General features: G+C 34.9%; 1 protein-coding gene across 4 annotated transcripts; it reads right to left on the bottom strand.

Annotated features, from left to right (window-relative positions):
• Positions 1-823: 823 nt before the first annotated feature.
• On the bottom strand, positions 824-24,535 carry LOC117781184 (polypeptide N-acetylgalactosaminyltransferase 5). 4 transcript variants are annotated; one of them, XM_034617930.1, is made up of 11 exons: positions 24,407-24,535; positions 23,722-23,772; positions 8,608-9,498; positions 8,186-8,538; positions 7,941-8,107; positions 7,561-7,879; positions 7,138-7,315; positions 6,711-6,891; positions 3,128-3,267; positions 2,751-2,984; positions 824-2,691 (listed from the first exon to the last, which is right to left on the bottom strand). In XM_034617930.1, exons 3-11 carry the CDS (start codon positions 8,785-8,787, stop codon positions 2,545-2,547), a joined length of 1,899 nt encoding a protein of 632 aa, XP_034473821.1. In that variant the 5' UTR covers positions 8,788-9,498; positions 23,722-23,772; positions 24,407-24,535; the 3' UTR covers positions 824-2,544. The 4 variants fall into 4 exon arrangements, with proteins under 4 accessions (XP_034473821.1, XP_034473824.1, XP_034473823.1 ...); XM_034617933.1 differs by lacking the exon at positions 6,711-6,891 and adding an exon at positions 4,153-4,333; XM_034617932.1 differs by lacking the exon at positions 24,407-24,535 and adding an exon at positions 24,161-24,292.
• Positions 24,536-25,394: the final 859 nt, after the last annotated feature.

Here is a 25,394-nt window from a genome sequence, read left to right as displayed (position 1 = left end):
AATATCTGTATAGCAGGGACTATTAAAACTTTCAGTGTATACAATTATTCCATGTCTGTTCGCAATATGCATCGAGTCAATCCAAGTAACATGATCTTTAACGCTTATATCGCATTTGGTATACAATTTTGGTTGCTAACTCATCTCTTAGGTTGTTATGATATATGAAGATGTCTACAACTGTTTCAGTAATGCTTGATTCGCTCATATCATACAAATACTTCCATAAATGCTGTTGTACTCAATATAAAAAATCTTACCTTTAAATAAAGAGACACTTTCAGTAAAATTGTAGAAGCATTAGATTATTTCAATATATCTAATTTTTGGCGGATATTTTGCCACTATAGGTTTTTGTAGTCTGAGGTAATTTCAAGAAGCTCGTTCATTATTAAGCAAGTTGCAGTCTTAGTTTTCGGAGTTGGATTTTCTTACGTTGTACCGGATTAAGAAATAGTTAAAGTTGTGATTCTTATTATTTTTTTCCAGTTACAGTTAGTAAAGTAATATTAGAAAGCAAACCTTTTGTAGGAACAATCTGCTGAGTCATTGAAATTCTCAGTTATTTCTTCTTATTCGACTTAATTGAAAATTTTCAAGAATACTTTTACCTTATGGGGTCTGCCACGCCTCCTTTTGCCTAATTTATCCGTTTTAGACCATTTTTAATAAGCTCAGGGCATAAAAAAAGATACTCATAATTTGCATAATTTTTAATTTTCTTTTTTATTTATAAAATTTTAAAAGTTTCTAATTAAACAAAAATTACATTATAAAACTTGTGGCATATTTTAAACGCTTTGTATATTTCGTTTTTTTTATAGGAGATTGTACAATCAAAAACAATTAGAAATTATATTTAGCTAACTAAATATGAAATTTGGTTGCCAGACTGGCCCGGACGAGGGTTGTGTTTCCTTCGTATCTTTAATGGAAATAATTGAATGTTGTTTTTTTTTTTTTTTGCTAATTTAATGCTAAAATTAAAATTGCACCGCCACCAGTTATATATATTCGTCTATATTACTATATATATATATATATATATATATGTATATATATAATATATATATATGGTTAAAAAATTAATTTAGCTAAAAAGTTTTACTTGGCTCTTACACTTGTTAGTTTGAATAGTTTTTTAGGGACAACATTTAAGTCAGTTATTTAGTTTATCAGGTTGCATTTTGATTAAATATTTGATAAATATTTACACAACAGCGAATCGAGTAAAGTTTTTTGAGCACATACATAAATTTTTTTTCTTGTTAATAAGAGAGCTGTTGTTGTTGTTGGTGTTTTAGTTGTTGTTGTTGTGGATTATGTGAACTACGCAAAACTTTCGACTAAGTCTAAACTCTAAATTCGAACTTAGAGAATTACTTAATGCTAAATGCAAATTTATAGTACAGTTTTGTTTTGCACACACGCATGCTCACAGACACAGACACTCTCTAATTAATTTAAATGTATAATTTTTATAACTAATTTCTCAATTTATATACAACATTTTTCGTTTACGTTAGTTTTATATCTTCCATAAATATAGGTTTATAGTATATATGTATATGTATATGTATGCCTAGAACCTATGTATATAAATATTTAGTTTTTACACTGTATTATGATATGCGTGCATTTGTTTTATTACGAATGTTGTATAATGATTATGGTTTTCAAAGCAATTTTCATTTGTTTATGATATGCAGCGCCGTTTTGTGGTATCAACTCAACAATTTGGTACAAAGCGAAAAAGATTTTTAAATTGCCAAAAGATAGAAAGCAAACTTAAACATTAAATATACAAAAAACACAACTCAAATTTGTATTAGCTAGGGGAATGTGCAGGGTACTTTATCATCTTTCATATACATAACTATTGGGCTGTTTCCAATTGCAGTTCAATTTCAACTTTTCCTAAAAGGTTTATGATTTCAACATTGCATTTGAAATTACAATTTGGAACACGCCATTTCATTTTAACTTTTGCCTTAATCGATCTCCTATGACACATGTTAGTTTGTTACAATTATAGTTGTTGCTGTTGTTATTAGTTTAGTTATTTGTTTTTGTTGTGAAGCACAATGTCAATTAAATGCCAATTTATTGGTACTTGGTCGAGGCTAGGTAAATATATTACAATTAAATATGCATAATACATAAAATTTATCGCACACGCATACAACATATTTATTTATATATGTATATACACACACACATTAATTGGGAAGACATAGCGCAACACACACGCACACACACCGCACTCACACACATGGAGATAAAGAGATAGAGTGAGAGTAACTATCTGCTTAGGCTACAACTTATAGCATAAAGTAAACGAAAAATGCTTGAAATCCTTGCTAGTAAATCAGATCCTGCTACTCCTGTTCTTTTCCTGTTCCTGTCTCTCCTTATCATCCTGCTTCTTCTGCCATTCCTTATAATGCTGGCAACTTAGTTAACAGTTTAAACACAAATTGGAAGTTCTCAGTTTAGTTTAGTTTGTAGATTTTTGTTTTTTTTTTTTTTTGGATATCTTGTCAGCTAGTGCGCCTGCCACTTGAACTTTGACTCCATGAGCCATTGCTGCCCCTTGGAATAGTTGCAAGGTCTCAGCAGCGGCGTGCTTGCATCATCTCGCGTTGCACGCTGCAAACACTGTCCCGTGTTCGTATGCCTTATCCATTTCTCCTGTAAATAAACACCAGTGTTAAACATGCATCCACACAATGATAATAATTTAGACTCACCTCCGCATCGTAGACCCATTCCTGATTGCCGCCCATGTTGTGACAGCGCACCATATTCACTGGCCCATTTGAGCTGGAGGCATCGAGGCACAGATCATCGGACATGATCTGCTGTCGCTTCGTATACGCAAACACCTGATTGCCACCGAGACCATGACAGTAGCTAATGCCGACCTTTTCATTATACTTGCGACCCATCGTATCCAGGCAGGTTTCCGTCTCCGCATTGCGAATCTATTAAACAAATATATAGATTAATATTTATAATATTTTGTGCATTCAAATTCACAGTTTTTATTAATTCTCCGGTGTGTCGAGAACAAGTTTATTACATATATTTTTTTCTTTAATTATTTTTAGTTAAAATCAAAGCTTACCTCGCCCAGATAGTAGTAGTCCAGTGGCATTAAACTCTCTGGATATACGTTCTCCAGATACCAACGGAAGCTTTTGCATTTGAGGCGATCGCGAAGAGATTTCCGATCGCTCACATCACCAGCAGAAGCTTTGCGAGCACCTAAAAGAGTTCAGCACAAAATATGGATGGAAAAGAAGAAATAGAGAACATTGAGTTAAGATATGAACATGGGGGGGTTATTCAATTCAAACATCAATGTAAGTGTAAGTGTACGTGTTTTGGAGCTACAATCGTGTACGTTAAAAGCTATTTACAGCAATTATGTGAGGTTAAATATGTCAAGCAATTCGGCAAAGAAAGTGTGTGCAAAGCTCTCAATAAATATTATAACAATATGATATAAACATAGATATTATACAAACACATTCAAAGCATGCAAAGGTGGGCATTTCTCGGGTGCTACAAGTATAAAAGAATCGGGAACAAAATTAGGGGTATTGAACTCATAGATACCCCACAAAATAAATACGTGAGGAGGACATGTAACAGGCGACGTGAATTTTGGGGACAAAACAATAAGAGAAGAAATAAAAATTGATCAGATAAGAAACTTAAATAGACTAAATGGAAATTTAAGAGTTGAAGGCTGAAAAGCAATTTGCAAAATCAAATATACAGGGTGAGAATTTTTCGTAGGTGTTGCAGTTGGGTGATTGATTGTTTGATTGGTTGGTTGATTGATTGGATTGTCACGGCCATGCCATAAATTATATTTATAAAAATATTCGTATCAACGATTGATATCATAAATAAATAATATAATATATGTGTAGAGTATATAAGACAGACGATTGCAAAATGCAGAGCTTGCTCGATAAATATATACGAAGCAGATAACTATACGTTAGAGATAGAGACAGAAAGACAAGTTAGTGAAAATAGGAGAAAAGTAGAAAGAGAATTAAAGTGAAGAAGCATTCGATGGAGTATTTCTTTTGAGTTTTATTTTGTTTTTGTTTTTTTTTGTTTGTTTTATTCGTTAACCTGGATAAAAGCTGTAGTAGAACTCTTTCCAGTCGTCCAGCCAAACCTCAACCAGACGCGCATTATTGTGATTAACAATCTCCGTGGTGCCGCCTGGGAAGGTATACGGCGTTGACTTTCGAAAGACATGACCGACCCGGGAGCAGGGCGCTATTTCGAGGACACCACCACACATCCATACCTGGAGGATCGGCGGGTTTTCATTTTGTATTGTCAGAAGTTATCGGTAATCGAGCAAAAAATAAAGTGAACGAAAGTGGGAGAGAAAGATGTACACATATACATATTCATATATAAATATATCAAAATATATCCATATCAAATTTTATAGCCAAGCGCAAATGTAGCGAATACCAAATGTACCTCTTTTTGGGGCGAGATACATTCGTTTATTTTTTACCTAAACTGTATGAGGAAAACTTAAAAAGAGTAACGAGACCTAGGACTTATCGAGACAGCGAATCCTAATAGCTGATATGGGTAGAACAGTTTGTTGCTTGATCGGCCTGTAAGCCATTAAGACGCCAGTCACATGAACGAATAAAATCGTTTTAGTTTAAATTATTTTAGATTATTTCTCGTTGCAATTTCTGCAAAATAACTAAGTGTTTCTGAAAATGTAAAGAATCCAACTTAGCGAGTAAACAATGAGTCTTAGAACGATTACCAATAAGTAACGAGACTCTTAGAAACCAACGAGACTTAATGCGAGTATTTCCAATATCTATGGAGACTTTTAAAAAGGAAATATAAAAGGCAAAGAGTCTTGTGTTAATGAGTAACGAGACCCTTAAGGAGTTAATATAAAAAGCAACGAGATTTTTAAGCGATTAGTGACTAAAAGTAACAAAACTCTTGAAAGGTTCTCATAATAAGCAATGAGAACAATGCTGTAACGAGTGGTCGTAGTAACGAGTTCGTTTGACTAGACAATCCCAGGCCACAACGAAGGGCGGATCAAATAAAAACATATATATGTATCGAGTAATCATCGTACCACAAAAAGAATATTAGTAACAACTTAAAAGAATTAACTAAATACTAAAATAAATTACCAATTAGTGTTTGATTAACAACATTTTACTTAAATTATAAATTAAAACAAAGCAACGAGAGTAGTACGTTTATGGACGTTAAGTTTAGCTTAAGTTCAATGTTAAGGTTTCAATACATCTGTTATATTTACTCGTATGTATTACATTACTCGTTATTTTAAAGCTTTTGTGGGTTTCATGTGTTCATTTGTTTTTGTTGGTTTTTATATTTTTATAGATGAATGTAGGTTTGGTTAGTCTCATTAGACATGAGCATGAGCACAAAATTCAATAACATTTAGAAAGAGTTTTGTTAAAAAACAATCAAAGAGCACACTAAATATTTATAATATGGCTATAACTTTAAAGCATATGCCAGTGCGTATTACACTTAAGTTAAGATTTTATATACGACAACAGTGGCATTAGCTTTTTATTTTACTTAATATCATATTATACAGTACAATACATTTATATATGTATGTATTATATGGTTAGCTAGTTAATATTACGAGTAGTTTTAGTTAATTCATAGAGTCGACTATATAGATTAGATATTGAAGACTTGATGCTTTTTCTATGCTCAAAACAATGTCAATTCTTGTTTTTGTTTTTGGTGTTTTAAGTTGTGTTAGTGTATTAGTGTTGAAGTGTTGAGATTGACCCTTTGTTAGGCTTCGTAACTGTAATACTCTTGCAGAGGATGTCCATACCGATATCAATCATTTCAATTAATCTAGTTTTTATCATGTTATCAATGTACAAATAACTAACTTTACTTGGAATCAACAAACTTGCAAATTAATATAAAAACTGTTCGCAAAAATAGTGTTAATGGTGCGCTGATTGTAGGGAAACCTCGATTAAAAATGAGCATGTGCTCAATAAGTTCAGATCTTAAAAAATGTAACTATTAACATATATAGAACCTATAATGAATAAAGGAAAAATATTTTTGAAACCTATGATTTTTTGTTGTTCCCGATAATGACCAATGGACATGAAAATACTTATCAGGACTTCTTAAACCTTATGCTAACCTTTGTTTGTACAAACCAAGTTGGGGTATTGTCTCTTACTCCGCTCGAATAAAAGTCTATCAATCTGATCAAAATAATATAGGCAGTCTGTTTTTTACTATATAGTTCTGTGCCAACAATTTGAACTTTAGATTGTTTTATGCAACTTAAAATTTTTTCTACGAATCAAAGTTTTTTAAAATATTGTTGGAACTGGATCTCTGCAAGTGAATTATTGCACCGGCAAGCCGAAGGTAATGTTAGTTTATTGTCTTTTGTTGCTGTTTTTAGTAGCGTGTGAAAGCCAATTACAATCAAATTTTGAATACTTAAATAAGTTAGATGCACGTTATAAGTATAAGTATTAGAGGCAATTGTTTATGTTTATGTAGTTGTTGCTGTTTTTTTTTTTTTTTAAATTATAATTATTATTATTGTAATAGTAGTTATTGTTTGTTTTCGAGTTTGGTATTTTTATTTGTTGTTGTTTTGAATATTTGCGAACCTGTGCTCATTGCATAATAGAAATCACGCCACTCGTCCAGCCAAACCTCGGCCACCCGCGCCGCATTATGCAGCACAATTTTGGCTACGCCGCCGGGGAAGGTGTACGGCGATTTGTCGCGGAAAACGTGGCCCACATGCGAGCAGGGTATAATTTCTAAAATGCCTCCGCATTGCCATATCTGAGAATTGTCATGGATTGTTGTTTGTGTTGGTTGTGATTAGAAATATTGTTTAGGTATTTTTTTTCACTTCTTTTTCTTTTGCATGATAATAAAAAGAATGAAAATAATACGTTGTACTTAAATAAAGAGAAATTAAAGTAATTATCATAAGTATTTTATAGGCGAATGGGCAACACTTGTTTGCGGCTTGGCTGTAGCTGTAAGAACGAATAGAAAGATAAAGTGCATTGTGTTTTGCCTTACTCTAAACGACATTTCCAGATTCTCGCCGCCCCAAATGTCCATACCCTCATCGTAGGATCCAATCTCATAGAAGTAATCCTTGTCAATGGAGAACAATCCACCAGCCATTGTCGGTGTTCGGAGTGGCGCTGTGCGATCATTATTACGTCTCGCCATCTCCCTTTGAGGCACACGATACCTAAGAGCATAAGTACAATTAGAGAAGTTCTTAGATTAAAGCTTACCAATTATAATTATCATGTTTTACACTTTACAAGAGCTAATTTTTACTTAAAGTGAGCTTCACTGTGTTTTTTCAAAAATATTAGCTCAAATTTCTACATAATTTTCCACATTCTAGTTATCAGATTGAAATGATCTTTACTGTGCTTTCGAAAAAGCTTAAATGCAACTAGTGTGAAAAGAGAGATAATCATAGCGCACCATCTAAAGTTAAGCTTCCAGTTGAAGCCACCCCACGTGGAATCCGATGCGGTAATGTACTCGAATGTCTCATCCGAGATGACATCAATGATGGGACACACAACCGTGCGACGATTCTGAACAATGCGAGCCAGCAGCGGCTCCAGCCAACCCTCAGTGCATTCACAATGCGCATCCAGGAAGGTGATGACCTCACCGGTGACATGCTCGGCACCAAGGAGACGGGCGCGTATCAAACCAGAACGTTTCTCAGTCCGCAGCACAAATGTACGGACCGGCAGCTTGGCCACATAATCCTCCAGCTGTTTGCCCAGAAAATCTACAAGAGATACGAATTATTAGACATGTATTTCTTCGATTGAATTTATCTCTGAATTAACCTCTTTCGCTGGCATCATCCACTAGAATAATCTCCTTGAGCAGAGAACGCGGTGAACGATTGATGACACTCCAAACTGTGCGCAACAACGTCGTCCAGGCCTCATTATGGAAGACTATCACAATTGAAGTTGTGGGCAACTTTGAGGGATAATGTTTGTGACGACAGCTAAATTGAAAGGAAAGGAAAACATATTTTAAAGATATTCCAAGGGGTTACTGTCTGTTTTTACCATCTTTGACTTACTTGTCATGTCGCACATCTGTTAGTGAGCGATTTAATGAGATCATGTCACTGGCCAATAGATTAAATTGATTCTCTTTGAACTTCTCCTTCATGAGATCCTTCATGTCAGCGGGTATTTTGACGGGTTTACCCATCTCACCCGGTTTGCCCTTGGTTTCTCGCACCGTGGGCGCTTGGAACCATTTCTTTAGCACCAGGCTGCGATAGGTCATCGAAATGCCGCCGGAAGCAAAGCCCTGGCCCATGATGGGAGCAACGCCAGCGCTATCACCACCATCCAGAGATTTCTCCGTATTGATTTCATTATCGTCAACCATTTGATTATCGTCCACCAAACGCTCAGCGTTTGGCAGCTAAAAAATGTTAAGAAAATACAATTAATTGGTATGCGTATCTTAAGAATTTAAATGGGAAATACTCACCTCCACATCGTATTCGCCGGCTCGCCTGCAACGCCAGCCATCTTTGCCTATGCAGTCCGAATAGTGGGCAATGAGCACAAAGTCAAAGATTACCCACACCAACGATGTGAGCAGAACAATGCGACAGGTGTTGGAGCGCATGCGTCCCCGCATTTTTCGTGTGAATGTTTGAAATGTCATTTTAACTTTTCTCTTTTAACCTGTTATGCTTCTTTTTTTTATTCTTTGTTGTTGATGTTGTTGGTGTCGGCTTAATAGTGTTAAATTAACCGCAAATTTTGTTTGCGTGCGACAAATTTGATTTGTAACTGTCAGTCAAGCAGTCAGCCGGCAGCAATCAGCTGTTGTCCGTCTTGAATGTGATGACGATGTTAACTTGTATATCAGTAATTTAAGTTAACAGCATTCTGTTAATGTGAACGCTGCTGTTAGTTAGACGATATGTTATTGTTGTTATGTTTTGTTGTTGCCCTGTCGGTTGCCCTATGTTAAAATGTATAACTTTTCTTATCAGACTTATCGTTAGACACGCGTCGTGATCTCAGCTTCTGCTGCGTCTCTCTCTCTCTCTCTCTCTCAGCGATCGTCAATTGCTGTTAATTAGTTGTTGTTGATGTTATGGTTGGTTGGCACATATGTGAAGCAGTCGCTCTCTCTGTCTCTGTCTCATGCTACGCACAGACGTTGATGTTAAATTTTAGCTGCTGCTGCTCAACTAGTTGCTCTTCTTGTTGCTGCTGCTGCATCGTCTCACTGTTGTCGGCTGATCCATTGAGACGACGTCCAGTTCCAGTGTCGCCTCGGCCAGCTCATGCCCCAACCAGTTTTCGTCTGTTTCCCTTTCAGTTCCACTCCACGCACAAAACAAAGAGACCTTGAGATATTATTCAACTGCAAAGAAAGCAAAAAATCAAAGTAAACATTAATAATAATACAAATGAAAAAACAGAAATTAACACAAAAAACTATTATATAAATATGCATAAGAAATGAAAGTTTATTTTACGACATGACTTGCAATTGTTTTCAACCCTTTAATATGTTATTGAAAGATTCAAACTTTAATTTCTAATATTGATTGAGATAGACAAGGTATTATCTGGTTTTTGTTTTTTTTGGTATGCAAATAAATTCAATAAAAGAAACATTCAATACCTTTTCTGTCAGATCTCACCATAAAATTCTCGTTATTCTGTCAAAACAATTCAGCAAGAAAGTGCAAAACAAATGCAAAAAAAATAAAAAAAAGAATGGAACCCAAATACCATTGACAAAGGTCATAGTCACAACACTCCTAAAAATGCCACAGACAACAACAACAAAAACAGCAACTATGGCAACTCTAACGAAAACCCAAAAACCGGCATCCAAACGAGATGTCAGCGGCATCCAAATATCATGGGAAAATGTTGCCGTGAGAGAGGCTCGACTTGACAAATACCCTTAGTAAAGGCACACAAAACAAATACTTTAACATTTACCTAGTGATGTAAAGCGAAGCTTTAAATCGAGTTGTATATCAAAATGTTAAATTGAAAAAAAAAAAAAGAAACGAGTTACAAATATCGAGCTGAAACAAAAATTTATGTGTTTTAAATATGAATTAATTGGAAAACTCAATTTTAATCATAAAGCATTCGTTAATTTATTAAAAATCGTAAATTGAATAGCTGAACTTAATTTTGTCATTTGGCTATGATTAAATCAAGTTTTCGATGTTTGGACCTTTTAGCCCATGGAAGTACTTATTAGGCAGGTTGAAACTCATGTGACATTTAACAAAAGACTTTGCACAAAAGTCTTCAATCAGTCTTTCACACAAAATTTTCTTTATGCAGAAAATGCCTTTAAAAATATACAAATGAGAATTGTATCAGCAGCGAGTGGACCCGTTTAAAGCTTTCGACTCTGGGGTATAACACAAAAAGCGCAACAACTCTTAACGGTATTTTTGCCATGTTGTTTTTCTTTTTTCATTGTGCACAGAAAACATGCATTTGAATCATTCATAAGGCATGCGACGACTGCCAAAGCTCGTCTACTAGACAGACTGAGAGCGTGTCCCCGAGAGAGAGGAGGAGGAGGATGAGGAGAGAGCGAAGCGTATTTTAACCAGTTTCTTATAACATGATGCACACACGCACACCACGTTGAGAGCTTGTTGAGATGACTGCCTGTCTGTGGAGATGGAGAGAGAAGGGGGACAGTCGGCAAAAGGGCGAACTGTTAAAATATGCAGTTGCATGCATGCATGTGCAGAGCCGAAAAGAGGCTAAAAATGAAGTGGCAAATGACAAGGCAGAGAGAGAGATTCTACAGCTTCACAGGAGTGCCCTTCAGTGTGGGCAGGACAACTCGTCAATTATGCATTCAATATCAAAGATACAAAACGAGTTTCCAGTTGACGCGATTAAGCTGTACACACCGACACACACATATGTATATACATATATACACGTCATAAACACAGAGTACACAAATACACATACATATTTATGTTTGTAACAATGATTTTTGCAAAAGCTGTTTGCATTAACGGCAACAGCAACAAAGCTGCACAATTCAATTGGTTTATTATTCAGCAAGGCCTTAAAAAATTATTTAAATTAATAAAAAAAAGTATAATAAATAATTTAAAACAATACGTTTCGAATTCGTTACCACGTTAATCAATTTTAACTGACAGTTTCTGCCATTTATGTATAATTTAATTGTGCCAATATTTCGATGGCAATATAATTAAACAAACGAAATAAACGATGGCAATATAATATATATATATAAACATATCGAATAAATAATTATGTTATGGAATGACAATAAATATAGACAAGATAATCTATCATTTAAAACTACTTTTTAAGCCAATGAGGACCAAAACTGATATGTAATTTGTGGTATTTATTCAAGGTTAGTATCCACTGATAATTAACAGAATTAAATGCAGCTCATTCTAATCGATTGTTAACGATTTGTTGCTCTGTATGGCAAGATAATTTTTAAACAGTCAGCATTCTTTAGCATGCAATCAGTGTTAATATATAATTGAATTTCTTCTATTAACGATAACAATATTAATAAAGACACATTAAACCTTAATTATAATTCAATTCGGAGCAATTGAAGCCAAGCACAGCAATCAATTGAGAGTCTATCTGCAAATGCCGCTCAAATAGAATTAACAGCGTCTACAATTCTAACAGTCGAATGTAAACAGCTCTACAGCGAAAGTGAGACAGAAAAAGAGGGAAAGAGCGAGTGCAAGTGTTCGCCTCCATCAGCAACAATTACAATGGATGAATTTTTTATATGTGTGTGTGTGTAAATGTGGGTGCTAACGGCGCCGTCTGCGAACTATTGCTTTGATTTGTGTTTATCGTGTTTTCTACTTTTCATATACATATGTACTATGTAAGCATGCTTGTGACTTAATCAACTTTTGTGTGCTGTATGCGCGTAAATTTAATGTTGTATTTTAATTAAAAGTCGCACAGCCACGACTCGCAATTTTTCGAAAAGCTGTCAAAGTGTCATAAATTGAAAATGGCGCTCACTTAACATCTCGCCTTTCCTTTCCTCTCTCATTGTGATGTTCGTCAGCAAAGCGGAAGCAACATTTTTATAAGGGCGACTGTTTATTGCTACTGATAAGCGTGGCGTGGCAGCTTGTGGGCGTGGCACAAGAGTTGACGGCACTTGTAGCCCACTTGTAGCACGCTTGTTGAGTGCAACACACTTTAAGCGCCCCACAGTAATTAATTTGATGAAAATCTGTGTCAATTTTACATGAAAAGCTGCGGTGCGAAAAGGACAGCAACAACCAATGATAGCGAAACATGAACATAAATAACTATTCGGTTCGATTAGTCAGATGGACAAGCAATTTAATAACTACATAAAAAGCTTTGAAGCTCTTTGAGCAATTCATTAATGAATTGGCGAGTTGGCAAAGGTCGCGTTAACAACAAAAACAACAGAGAGACAAGCAAAAACATTAACAACAACAACAATTACAAATGAAACTGTAACAGAAATTGCAATTAAAAAACGACAAAACAAAAGCACAGTGAACGCCAATTTAAAACCAATTTAGCAATTAAAAGCAATTAATGAAATTGTCAAATTGGTCAATTACAAACACCGGTGACCAAAGAACCATGTGGATAGAGAGTCCTCAAATGATAATTATGATAGTCACTTGGTTGGGATTTGGTTCTCATGCGCTAGAGTTAATTAAATAGGTTACACACAGAATTTACAGCTGTTATCCCGTTTGCCATTTGTACCAAAACTTGTACATTTGTTTAATTAAATGGTACATTAGATTTTTTCTCTTTAAAATACTTCCTTTGGTTTATAGGCTTATCAAATATTTTGTTATTAATAATACTATGACCTTCACACATTTAAACATGCACACTTCAATTACATTAAAAATTAATTCGTTGGTACAATTCCGTTGCTTATTGCAAAAGAGACAATATTTAGCAAAATTTTGGTACACGATATTTTCATGAAGTGGTCACCTTAACTGTAATGTTAACAGACATAAACAATTAACATAGCTTACTGTCATTTCAGGATAACATTCACATGTCGAAATGACAGCTTACAGTGAACATGCATTCCAATTGCAATCCACATACGAAAAAAATTATTCATCGTTGTAAATGTTCACATGGCACTCCCAGACAATGGCATCCACACATACATATGTTTATATACATGCATAAATTCATCATTCAAATGCCCCAGCGCGCTACCAAAATAAATCACTGGCTGTTAAGTCGAGCGCAAATACATTTTGTATAATTAAGCACGCGCATTTGGCGCACACTCCAAGCACACACAGCGCCAAATCCGACATAAAAACAAAGCAACAACAACAACAACGGGAACAATAACAAATCCCACAATATTTCGCATAAATTTGCGTCGCACCAGAAAGAGAAACCATAACAGAAACAAACACATCAAAGCCGCCTCCACGAGAAGTGTATCCGATGTTACCCCTGATTGAAGTGACGCAGCAGAATCTACACGGAGTCCCTGCACTTGCCCTGGCGCTTTAATGATCCGTGATGGCCGCCAACTGCCAAGTGCCAAACCGCCAGACAACGACCTGCTCCGGTTGAAGGAGCCACTTGAGAGGCGCGTAATTTATATTGCACACAAATAAAATTTATTTCAGTTACATGTTGGCATGCACAGCCGGCACTGTTACAAATTAGTGTGCTATAAATACGACGACACACACACACACACGCATATACTTACTACAGTTACAGATACAATCCACAATCGGGCAGCAAGTCAAAGTCATAAACAAATGCGCTGTCGCTTGAGCCGGCAAAAGGGTTAATGAACTAAGCGAGAGACGATGCTCAGCACTTTCAGCTAATAAAATGTTAATTTGCCAACCGGCTTTCTGTATTATCATTAACTGTACACTTGGCCTAGATTGAACAGATGAGACAGCCAGTGATCAAAGATATCAAAATGATAATCGTATGAAGCTGAAGATGATGAATCTTTACATTAATCATTAGCATAAGAATTGCAACAGAGATTTTGAATTAAAGCGATACTTTAGAGCTTGCAGTATTTAGTCAACAGATGTCATGATAAAAAAAAGTGTTCAGATTTTACAATTCAACTTATTCTATAACCTTACTTGTCATTATAGTTTTTATAATTTCAACATAGAGATATTTTTTAATTTGACATAAATTTCTACTCTCCCTTTCCCTTCCCTAATATCCGCAATTTTGCAATACCTATCGTTAAATCCCTGACCTTACTAATACTAATAACTTGTTATGTTACTTTATACTAGTCTAACATTCATACTATTGTTATTAACAATACTAATCTTAATTGATCTGATTGGGTTTTTCTGGGTTTCCCCAATCCTAGCAACAAATGTTGGATCATTTATAGTTTTTGCTTACCCCAGATCTAACTTTAATTTCAGTTCATAATTTATTTTTAGTTGTTTTTGTATTTTTAATCTTTAACTTATTTTTTATACTTGGTAATTTTTTCATTGCCGACTGCGTTTAGTCGTGCATAAATAAATAAATAAATAAAAAAAATAATAATTAAATATTGAAAAATTTTGTAGTTTAAATTTAATCACATTATATGCAGAGTTTCTCAATATTTCCTAACAAAAAAGAAGTTAAATAAAATGTATTATGTATTTAATTTATATAATCGCAACTGAAAACTTTCTTATCAAATACTTTTAAGTAGTTTTTACAATCTAGTCGAATGTATCTGGTTATAAAGACGACACAATTTTTAACTGTCACGTAAAACTTAATTGTGAAAAAGCTGCACAAACACATTCAGTTCCACAAGTATGTTTACATTATCACAAACAGTCGCTAATCCCAAACAGCTGTTCAAGCAAATTCTTATTTTATTCTTGTAAGTATTAATTTTGCAGCTGGCTTAAATGCCTGGCTATCAACTCACAAAGCACAAAACAAAAATAAGTAAGACTCAGAATCAACAAAAGATTATTAGCAATTTATATTAAGCCTATGTAATAGGTACCCAAGGCATTGTGATTAATATCCATCTGATGAATCCGGTAAAGCGAACATGAAATTATAGAAAAATGGGCACAGAATGTAAGAAATGCGTCGAAATGTGCGGATTGGCAAGCGGGCAATCTCGTATTTTTTTGCCCAGTAAAGAAAGCTGTCATTATCATCATCATTATTATGCGAATCCCATCATTTATTCCGAGCGTTACTTGTCTCCCAGTAGCTCGTAAAGCAATTGCTGCACTCAAATCTTTCGGGGCAGAAAAAAAAATCAAAGTAAGAGTGGAACGCCGAGTAGTTAATACTCTAACATTTGATAAAACTATATATCATTTAAAAAAAAAAGGGGAATGTATTTAAAAAAAATATAAGTTCTCCAAAAAGCATTTAGATTACAGATAAGTTCAATAGTAAGCTGATCAAATAATACTTTCACAACAGAAGAGTTTTATGGGGTTGTTGGCACCTCCTTTCCCTATGCTATAAAAAAATTAAAATACCCACTGCAAGAGAATACCAAAAATCCATGACACGCATTTTAATTAAAATCAAATAGAGACTCTAACAAAGGCGAGGGACGGAGGATGATGAGGTCGACTGCAAAGTCCGCGCTAATTCCAACAATTTGTATGGTAAGTTGCACGAGTTTTCCCATTCTCTTGCCAAAAAATAAAAAAACACAAATAAAGAAAAAAGTAGAATAACAGAAAAACTGGGGAGCTGCCCCCACAATGCCCAGCGGAGTTGACGAGTTCTGTGGCCAACCCGCAGTTGATTTGGATTCTGATTTGGCTTGGGGTTCCGGAGTTCTATGCTGTGTTAAATATACTAGATGAGCGCCCCTCGACGGGATGGGCGTGGCATTGCGGTTAGAAAGCAGAAATATGCTAAGCGGCCAACCTTTTGCATAGCAATTGCCCAATGCTCATTGTCCGCGTGGGGAGTACACAAAAAGTTGCCCTGTTTTCAGCAGTCGTGTTTTTACTTTAAAAACTTTGTACTAAAGTGGCATCTCAATCGAAAGTGGATCGAGCAAGGAAGGGGCTATGAGACACCCTGTAATCAGTGGAAAATTATATGCAAGTGACTGAAAAGTTATCAATAGTCAACCTTGTAGTATTTAATTAATTTCAATTGCAATACTATCAATAGTAAAAGTAACTAAGTTTAATAATGGTAAATCATTTCAAAATTAAATATTGTGATTGTTCAAAAAGTTTATTGGTTTTAATAAATAATGAGATGATATAAACTCTCATATAAAAATATATGTTTTGTCCAGTTTCTCTGAATTTAGATTACGACCCATATTTGTAACTCTTTTTCTGTAGTTTATGAATTTTATGCCAAGTCATAAACTAAAGACACCCTTTAACGCCGTTAAGTACAAAATGAGACATTTTACGCAAAAATAAAAATGCCTAAGAAAAGTTTTTTGAGGTTTGACATTTGGTCCATGGCCTTTTATGTAGCTCATCAACGGACGGTGGCTCGACCCGCATCATTAACTTTTTTCCATGTGCTCATTACAACAGCAAAGAACCAACAACGTTGATGGTTTATGCTACGCTAAGTAATACAAATAATTTTTTTAACTCTTTATAACTTAATCGCAAAGATGACTTAAAATTCGATCACGACATACATCATATACATTTTTACCTTGTAACTCATCTTTATAAAAAATATCAAACTAACTTTATTTTTTAAGTCTTCGAATATTAAATTTTACATATCATGAATATTAATTTCACTTCAACAAAAAACTGCTAACTTGTTATGATTTTCAAGCAGTTATTGAAGAAAAGCGCTTAGAGATCTGCAAATTGCTTATATTATTATTGTTAGTCACCATACATTTATCACAATAACGTGCACGCATGAACATTAACATTAACAGCTGTTGACATCATTCGCTTGTGTTGCGGTTTTCTCATGCAAACCCCAAAATACTTGTCATCTCTCTTTGTACGCTCTTCCTATCGTCCCCCTGTCCCCTGTCACTGTCTCTCTCTTCCTCTATTTTTTTCTCTCGTCTTTTATTTTTTCGGACTGTAGGGGCCATTAAAATGTTATTTCCTTATTATTGCCCTTAGCCTTAATCGCCTTCCTCAACAGCAACAACAGCACCCATTGGGGAGCACTTAAGTCCAGGCTCAACATGTGGCTGACTGACTGAATGACGGACTGATGGACAGACTGATTGACTGACTGACGAACGGAGGGACTCTTTGATGGTGTGTGACAATATGTGGATCCAAGCTGTATGCGTGCCAATGACAATGCCAACACATTTCTATAGAATACATTTTGTGAGATGCGGCCACGTAATCTTCAGTTTTGTGTTTAGTATGTGGCGCCACATACACACACACAGATTCAAATACACACATTCACCCTTTTCAAAGCCACCCGTTTTTAAACTTTTATACTATAGCCAAATTGCAAACAAAAAACATCTCTTTGCTGCGTCATGTCTATTATGACTATGTTTATAAAACAGACAAGAACAACTATAAGAAAAGATTGTTCGGCTACGAAATACCCTACGATTAAGTGTGCTAAGCCTTAAATTTGCTTCGTCTTCCCTTAAATTCTAGCTATGTTAAACTGATTCTTGAATAACTTCCGAGTTTGTTATCCGATCCTAATGAAATATGCAGGTCATATCTAGGCTTGATTAAATACTTTGAAAAATGTGCTTGTCATCCAATTTTTTCGATTTTTGTCTCTACTCTTTATGTTAATTTAATTAATATGCACTTCGTAGGTTCGTAGATGCTTCTTTCTGTATTTGCACAAATCTATAATACCCTGTATGACAATTGTAAATGAAAAACAATAAAAACAACAACTATCACCATAATAACAAGAACAACATTGGGCTTATCTCATCATTCATACTACATGATATTACTTGAGTTTCTAGTTAAAATCGATTTGAGCTTTAAATACGCCCTCTTTTAAGTTCAATCCGCCTTTGCCGGGGGCATCAATGCAAAAACATTGATCTAATTAAGAAGTTGCGTAACTTTTAGACCTCTCCCCCCTTTTGCCCCCTCAACCTCCCTCCCTTGGGGACATGGCCAGTGAAGACCTTCAGCCATTGGCAAACTTGGCAATTAGCTTGAGTGCAGTCAAGCATTACGCAGACGAACAAAGATTGTCTTCTGACAATGTCTCTTATCACAGCGACAATCAATTTAAGATATGCACTTTTAGACTCTGAAACTAACTAACTTGAAGCACGTCTTGCACCTGTCCAATAAAAACTACATATATTTATAGTTCTTTTTTCACAAATGCTGAGTGGAAAAATATGTTAAGCAAATACACCTTCAATTGGTGTCAGGCCATCTATGAATATTCTAGTTATGCTTCCTATGCACTCAACGTGGGTTGTACATTAAGTAATTAAGTGGAAAGAACAGCTTTGAAAATTTTAAAAATCATTCAATTTAATTTAGTTAATATAATTATTTTTTCTTATTGAATTTATTTGTAAATAATATAATCACAACTTTAAAAGACGAACTTTTACTATCAAAATTTAAATATATTGCTTTATTTTATGGACTGTCGTTAGAATTCAAAATCAATTTATTTTGTCCACTTTAAATTATATTAAAATTCATTGAAAAGCGGTGGAAAATCAATTGTTCGTAATCGGTTTCGAAAAGAAAAACACAAGATAATTTCTGCCTATGATTTCATTTTATCATATCATATGGAAACAAAAATCATATTATTTAGAAAAGCAATCGGAACTAACTGAACACCTATTGTATGTTTGAGATAGGAAATACCCTATGTTGTCTTTCATAATTAAATGCAATACCTTATCTTTCGTTTGGTATTGTCAGCAAGTTGTGATTCGACACATTCGTATTCATATTCATGTAAGTACAACTAATTACTTAATGAACAACCCTCGTGCTGATACACGTATGTACTTTTCAACATATTTTTTCCGCTTGTTAGTTGCGTGGCAGGCGTTTCATGCGCTAATAGTTGCCAGCCCGGCCAAACAAACAGTTGATCAACATTTGTTGTTGTTTTTATAAATGTTATTGTTGTTGTTGGTTTGTTTTGTATTTGTTGCTGCTGCAACTTCGACAACGCTGGCAGCCTTGGCAAAAATGCTGCGCTTGCTGCTGCTGCGTTGGCGTTGACTCATTTGTTGTTGTTGTTGTTGCAGCTCCAGCGCTTTGTCAAGTACACAATAAATGGCCATGGACCTGCTTCGCTTGAGGGGCGTGGAGGCTGACGGAGGGGGAGTAAGGGCCCTTCTCATGGCTCATAAATTTCTTGCCGCTTTGCAATATGAAATATTTGCAGCATAATTGAATTAAGTCTGTCTGTATGTTTCTGCGTATGTATGTTTGTGTGTATAAGTGTGTCTGCTTGTGTGCACTGTGCTGTTAATTTTTAATTTATGCTCATAAATAAGCAAGCAATTTTCATTAGGCAACGTTTGAAAGATGGTAAAAACCAAAATTCATCAAGCAACAGTCAAAAGTCAAAAGAAAGTAAATTAAAATGTTAATTCAAAGAAAGCGTTAAAGGTCAACAAATTTCTATGCCCTTATACATTTATAAATATACGAACAAGTAGTACTCAAACACATAATTAGCTATTTACCTTTGCATGCGTAGTTACATTTGCATCTATGTTAAGCTTATTTAGCAGAAATGTAATGTTCATATATCAACTTGTCTGTTACTTACATAATTATGTAACGTTAACATATGTTAAAATTCGTAAAGTCATAAACTGTGTAAACGTAAACACAGATGTTATATTTACATTATATAAATGTCAACTGACGTCAAGACTCCATAACTCAACTCAGTTTTTATTTCATAAAGATACTTTCTGCAACTATAAAGACTTAGAAAAAGTGAGAGACAGCTGGCAGTCAGCAACGTGTCCAAAGAAGCTACGAGTATGTGGCTATAAAAACGAATTAACGAATTTAAAAACAAATTTGAATTTTCGAAATTTCAAAGGGAGGGACCCTTAGCATCGATAAAAAATATCTAGTAGAATCTAGATGACATTTTTTTTTAAGAATTTAATAAAATTTGAATGCAGAATGAATTAAAATGCCAAATAATGATTAAAATGACATTCTGGCTCATCTAGTTTATTCGCTTGATAAGATTTCAATTTATATTTATATTTGTTTTTTATTTGTACTTGTGTTTTCGTTCGCTCAATGGAACTACTGAACTTACACCTCAAATTTAACTACAAAGTGTGATTACAACTCAAGCACATTTGCAGGGTATTTAATCTTTTTCATTTGATAGTTTTAGTTTTCTTTGGAATTTTCTAATGCTTTACTTTTTAACTTGTTTTGGTCTCGTTGTAAAACCACGTATGCTAAAAATAGAACTGCAAGTGTTTTGAACGTAAAATTTATAAGAACACGAACTCGAGCTTTGCTGGTGATCATAAAAGAAAGAATGTAGAAGGCAGTCAAGGGAGGAGGTGAAGTGTTTCGGCAAGTAAAGTTCTCAAGTCACAAAGTGGCTGCTAAAATGCTGCGTAATCATTTTCGGAAGCTTTCAAGTAACTGGAGAGCAGTATTAACTACAACAAAGATGCAAAGGGATGAGAGCAGGAGTGCGGGAGTCAAAAACGGAAAAACGAGAGCAAATTGAGTAAAAGCTGTGCAAATACTCAAAGGCGGCTACAAATAAACCAATGCGTGAGTATGTGTGGAAGTACGTGTGGGTGGGGGGTGAGTGTGTGTGTGACAGACATTCCAAACAGTAAACGGCAACGAAAAAAAACTAAAAGAAGCAGCAATAGCTTAAAAGAAATAAGGCCAATGATGCTTGTAATTGTAGCCAGCGTTGTTGTTGTTGTACTTCTTGTTGTTGCGGGCGTGCAGTTAAGGCCATGCAAAAGTCTCAAGGCAATAGTATCACACTCGTTTGTAAGAAAGAGAGACAGAGAGAGAGAAACACACGCAAAAACAAAAATGAACAAAAAAAAATGATGAAGAATAAAAAAACAAAACCAAAAGAAGACAAAAAGCGTGCAATGTGCGAGCTTTGCAAGTGATTAACGTTTCATGTGAGAGCCGCCGGCTGATGATAGCCCCATAGAAGTCAATCAACCAACAACAACAACAAATGAAAAATGAAAGATGTGCATCAAATGTGATGATGCCTTGAAATGCTACAACAAAAAAGAATCATATTGGAATACTTTTTGCGCGTGAAAGACTTATAAATATCCCGTATTCATTTGCATATTCAAGTGAAATATTCAGAAAAAGTTGTTATCCTACGAAAATTATAGCAATTTATAGCTTTAACGAAAATTGGTTGTGTATTTCGACATATTTTTAACAAAAATAAATGTGTCATTGGGTCTTTTTTTATTTATTTCAAGTAAGAACACACTTTATAAATAAAAAACAACTTTTTTCATAATGTGTATTCAATTGTTTTGCATGAACACAGCTGAGACACACGACTATAATATACAGGAGTGTTCCAAAAATATTAACCAACCGAAAACCAACCTAAAATGTATGAATTTTTGGTTGGTTTCGGTTGATGTGAATTTCTGTAATCTACAGATATATTATATTACCCATGTTGGCTTTAAATATAAACTAAAAGCTATTTACTACATATACTACATATTTTTATATAATTTGCTACAGTTAGTAAATGTTGAGGAGGTATGCATTTTTAATGTAGTCCCTTTTTTTTCTTTCAAAAGTTTGGCTACGTTTAAATTTGAAAAACACTTGACTAACTACTAAAATCTCATCTTGCACATTTTAAGCAACAACAATCGTATGGTCGCACTGTGGGGAAATTTAAACAGCATCCAGTTGTTCAGTTTTTCATTTGCTCTTTGGGTTGTTAGCTGTTTTTGCTGCTTATAATGTTATTCCTTTTGTTGTAGTTGTTACTACTATTGCAGGTGTCTCATGTATGTGTCTAGTTTTAGTGCCTGACTCCGGGGGAATTGCGGACTTTTGATGGCTTTCTCTCAAACAACTTTGGACATTGCAACAACGATCCGGGCTTATTAAAAGCGGCTAGTTATCTGTTTGTGGTCAGTGCCATGGCCCACTTTTATAGCTTCATTTGGCCAGAAACAGCAGTCAGCAGTGGCAACAGCATCAGCATTAGCTACAGAAACCGGGACTTGGGCAATTAAGCACTTCACCCAGTCAAGTACACTTCAGAAAAAGTCATATAGGAAATATTAAGTCAGGAAAATGTCTAACTGAGTGTATACCTATACAGACCGAGGATGAGACTGTTATGTTACAACAAAAGAATTCATATAATCCATTTTTTTTATTTGACCAAATTTCATCAAAAGCAAAAGAAAATTGCGTTAAATCAATTGTAAAACTTGATAAAGTTAGCAGAAGATTGCTTTTGGTTTCGGTAATGGGATTTTCTCTACTCAACGAACAGTTATTTTGGCTGGCCAAAAACAATGGCACTGTGCTCTGTATGTTTTAAGCGGACTTTACTGTATAGAGACAAACTTTAAGCTGAGTAGAATATATGTACAATGAAAGAAGAAATTGATATTAGCAGGACTCTTCCTTAATTCTTATTGGGATTGCATATGCATCAAGTAGTGTTATTTGGAAATAAAGATATGCTTCCAGGCAAAAGCTTATATTTCGATAGAATTTCACTTTTGAATACGCGCAACTTATAAGAAATTTAAATTTTTGAAAGACTTTTGTTTTTAAAAACTTAGATTCTTTTCAACATAAGAAAGATTAATGATGGTTTGGTGACTCAGTCTAGTATACTAAGTGTGTACTATCAGCAAATTCATTTTAAAGGCAAAAGAAATGTTTTTTTTATCTCATTCGAAACTCAATTTGCTGTGGCAATCAACTGACATTTTAAAAGAAGGTTTTTTTTTGCTGAGTGTAGGGAAGCGATAAAGCGTAATGCAATCACATTGTTACCTTCCCCCCTCACCACTCGTTGCCGTTATCGCCCCACAGGTTGGTCCAGTGATGAGAGACGAGCACTTAACATTAATTACAGCGCAAAGACGGCCTTAATGCATTTGGTTCCACTGTGCGGAGAGTTCGGTTGATAAAAAGTAAAATGAAACAAAAAAAATAAATAGCGCAAATTTACAAGTCTCCTGGACAACGGTGGCGGCAGCTGCGACTGCGGCAGCAAATGAGTGCATAGAGCAGATAAAAGAAAACCTGCGATTACTAAAACACACTCACACACACACACGCACACAATCATGCATTGCATATAGACGAAAAGCCAACAAAAAGCAGAATTGCAACTGCAGCAGCAGAGGCTGAATTAAAGATGAGCATGAAGAGTGAATGATGCGAAGAGCGGGGAGAAATGCGGAACCGGTTTAATTGAGCGTCGGCCTCCAATAAGAATCAAGTTCACAAAACCAACATCAACAACAACGACAACAAAAGCCGCAAACGCATTGAATTCGAGCAAGTAATAATTTTAAGTACATTAAATAAAAGCAACAATTTTAAGAAACTTTTTTATGTTGCTTTTCTCTCATTTCTCTTACCTTACAGTCGACGTCACAGCTAGTGTTTGTGGTAGGCAGCGCTTAAAATTCCTGCGAAAAAGGAAACGAACGTTGCAGAAATTGAAGAAGTTAACAATAAGATCGGAGGGGAAAAGAAATGAGATGGAGTGGCAAGGATTAATGTGGACGCGTTCACCGCAAAATGTGGGCGACCCGGTTTATTTACACGTTGTATTTAAGACGGAGGGACCGCGCCTGCTGCCGCACTTTCTACAACTACAACAAATACATGTTTGTAGTTTCTTTTATAGTAGGTATCAAGTGCCTGCGCACACACACACACAATTTTACGCACGCACAATACAAAAATTTCTAATATGTATACTCAGTGTGTGTGCGTATGTATGTGCGTGTATTGTATAAGCACTATTTTTATTCTTTTTAAACAACAACAGTTAATACACAACGCGCAATTTACCAAATTTTCATTGCATTTGCACTGCAACAATTAATCAACACTTTCAATTTTCACATATTACAATTTGATAAACAAAACGCGACGTTCATCAACATTCATCCGGCACTAAAGTTACAGATGCTAAATAAGATGTATGCACATATGCATATATTGTGTAGGTTTGGTGTATCTTTCTATAATATATTTATTATACACCGCATATCACGAAAACTTCAGCAAACGCTTAATTTGCTTTAAAATACATACAAAAACAGACCACGCCACGCGTCCGCACAGATTGTTGAGTCGAAAAAGAATGAGCACGTCACTGTCTCTCTCGGGGGAAATCAACACACAACTGGAGAGCAGAGCTGTGTCGTTTCGTTCCGAAGAAGATCAAATGAACGGGTCATTGAATTGAACGAGTGAGCTTGTTCACTCATTCGGGCCTAATCGGACCGATTTGATCAACGCTGGTTCCGGTGCTTGGACTGTTTACACCAGAGTTGCCAACTTAGCTATTTTATAGCGAGCTCTGGCTATTTTCCGAGTTCGTTTGCTAGAAATGTTTCAAAATTAGCTGGAAATCTGGTTATTTTATTATATTTTCAGCTCTGTTTTGTTATAGATATTTTTTAGTAAAAAGTTCACACAAAAACAAATTTAGATGCTTTCCAGACAGATACAGCTTTTGTTTTCACTAATATCTTGGCATCACTGGTGTGGAAAGGCTGTCTTGGCCCAAACGTTGCCATCCTGCAAAATTTTACGATCTGGCAATATGCACCACTTTGGGAATAATACCAAAAATGGGAACTTATAAATTTATATATTTTTTTTTTGACAATTTCTCAATTTTAAAGCTAGAATTTTTTTTATTTTAAGAATTAAATTTGTAACTTCTCTCCTTTTGAGGTGATGAAATTCAAACCTTCATAAAATCTGTTTCAGTATTTATTATTTACCAGATGTTCTGATATATTTTATATAAAACGCGCGGAGTTTAAATTTTTGTAGTTTTATTTTGCAATATTTTGCCGAGTTAGGTGCTAAAAAAAAGTTGGTTGCAACAAACTAATGTTAATTTTAAAAATAATACCAATACCAAGATAAAAATATACCCAAACCAATTGAATTCGAAAATAGATTAAGTGAAGGAGAATAATAAATGTTCGGGCTCGTCACCCATCGCTGTAAGAGTTACAAATTAAACTCTAAGCAATAATAAAAAATTCGACGAAATTCTAACAAAAAT

Source organism: Drosophila innubila, assembly GCF_004354385.1.
Source record: "Drosophila innubila isolate TH190305 chromosome 2L unlocalized genomic scaffold, UK_Dinn_1.0 4_B_2L, whole genome shotgun sequence".
Taxonomy (NCBI): domain Eukaryota; kingdom Metazoa; phylum Arthropoda; class Insecta; order Diptera; family Drosophilidae; genus Drosophila; species Drosophila innubila.
This window is presented reverse-complemented; position numbering and strand designations above follow the sequence as displayed.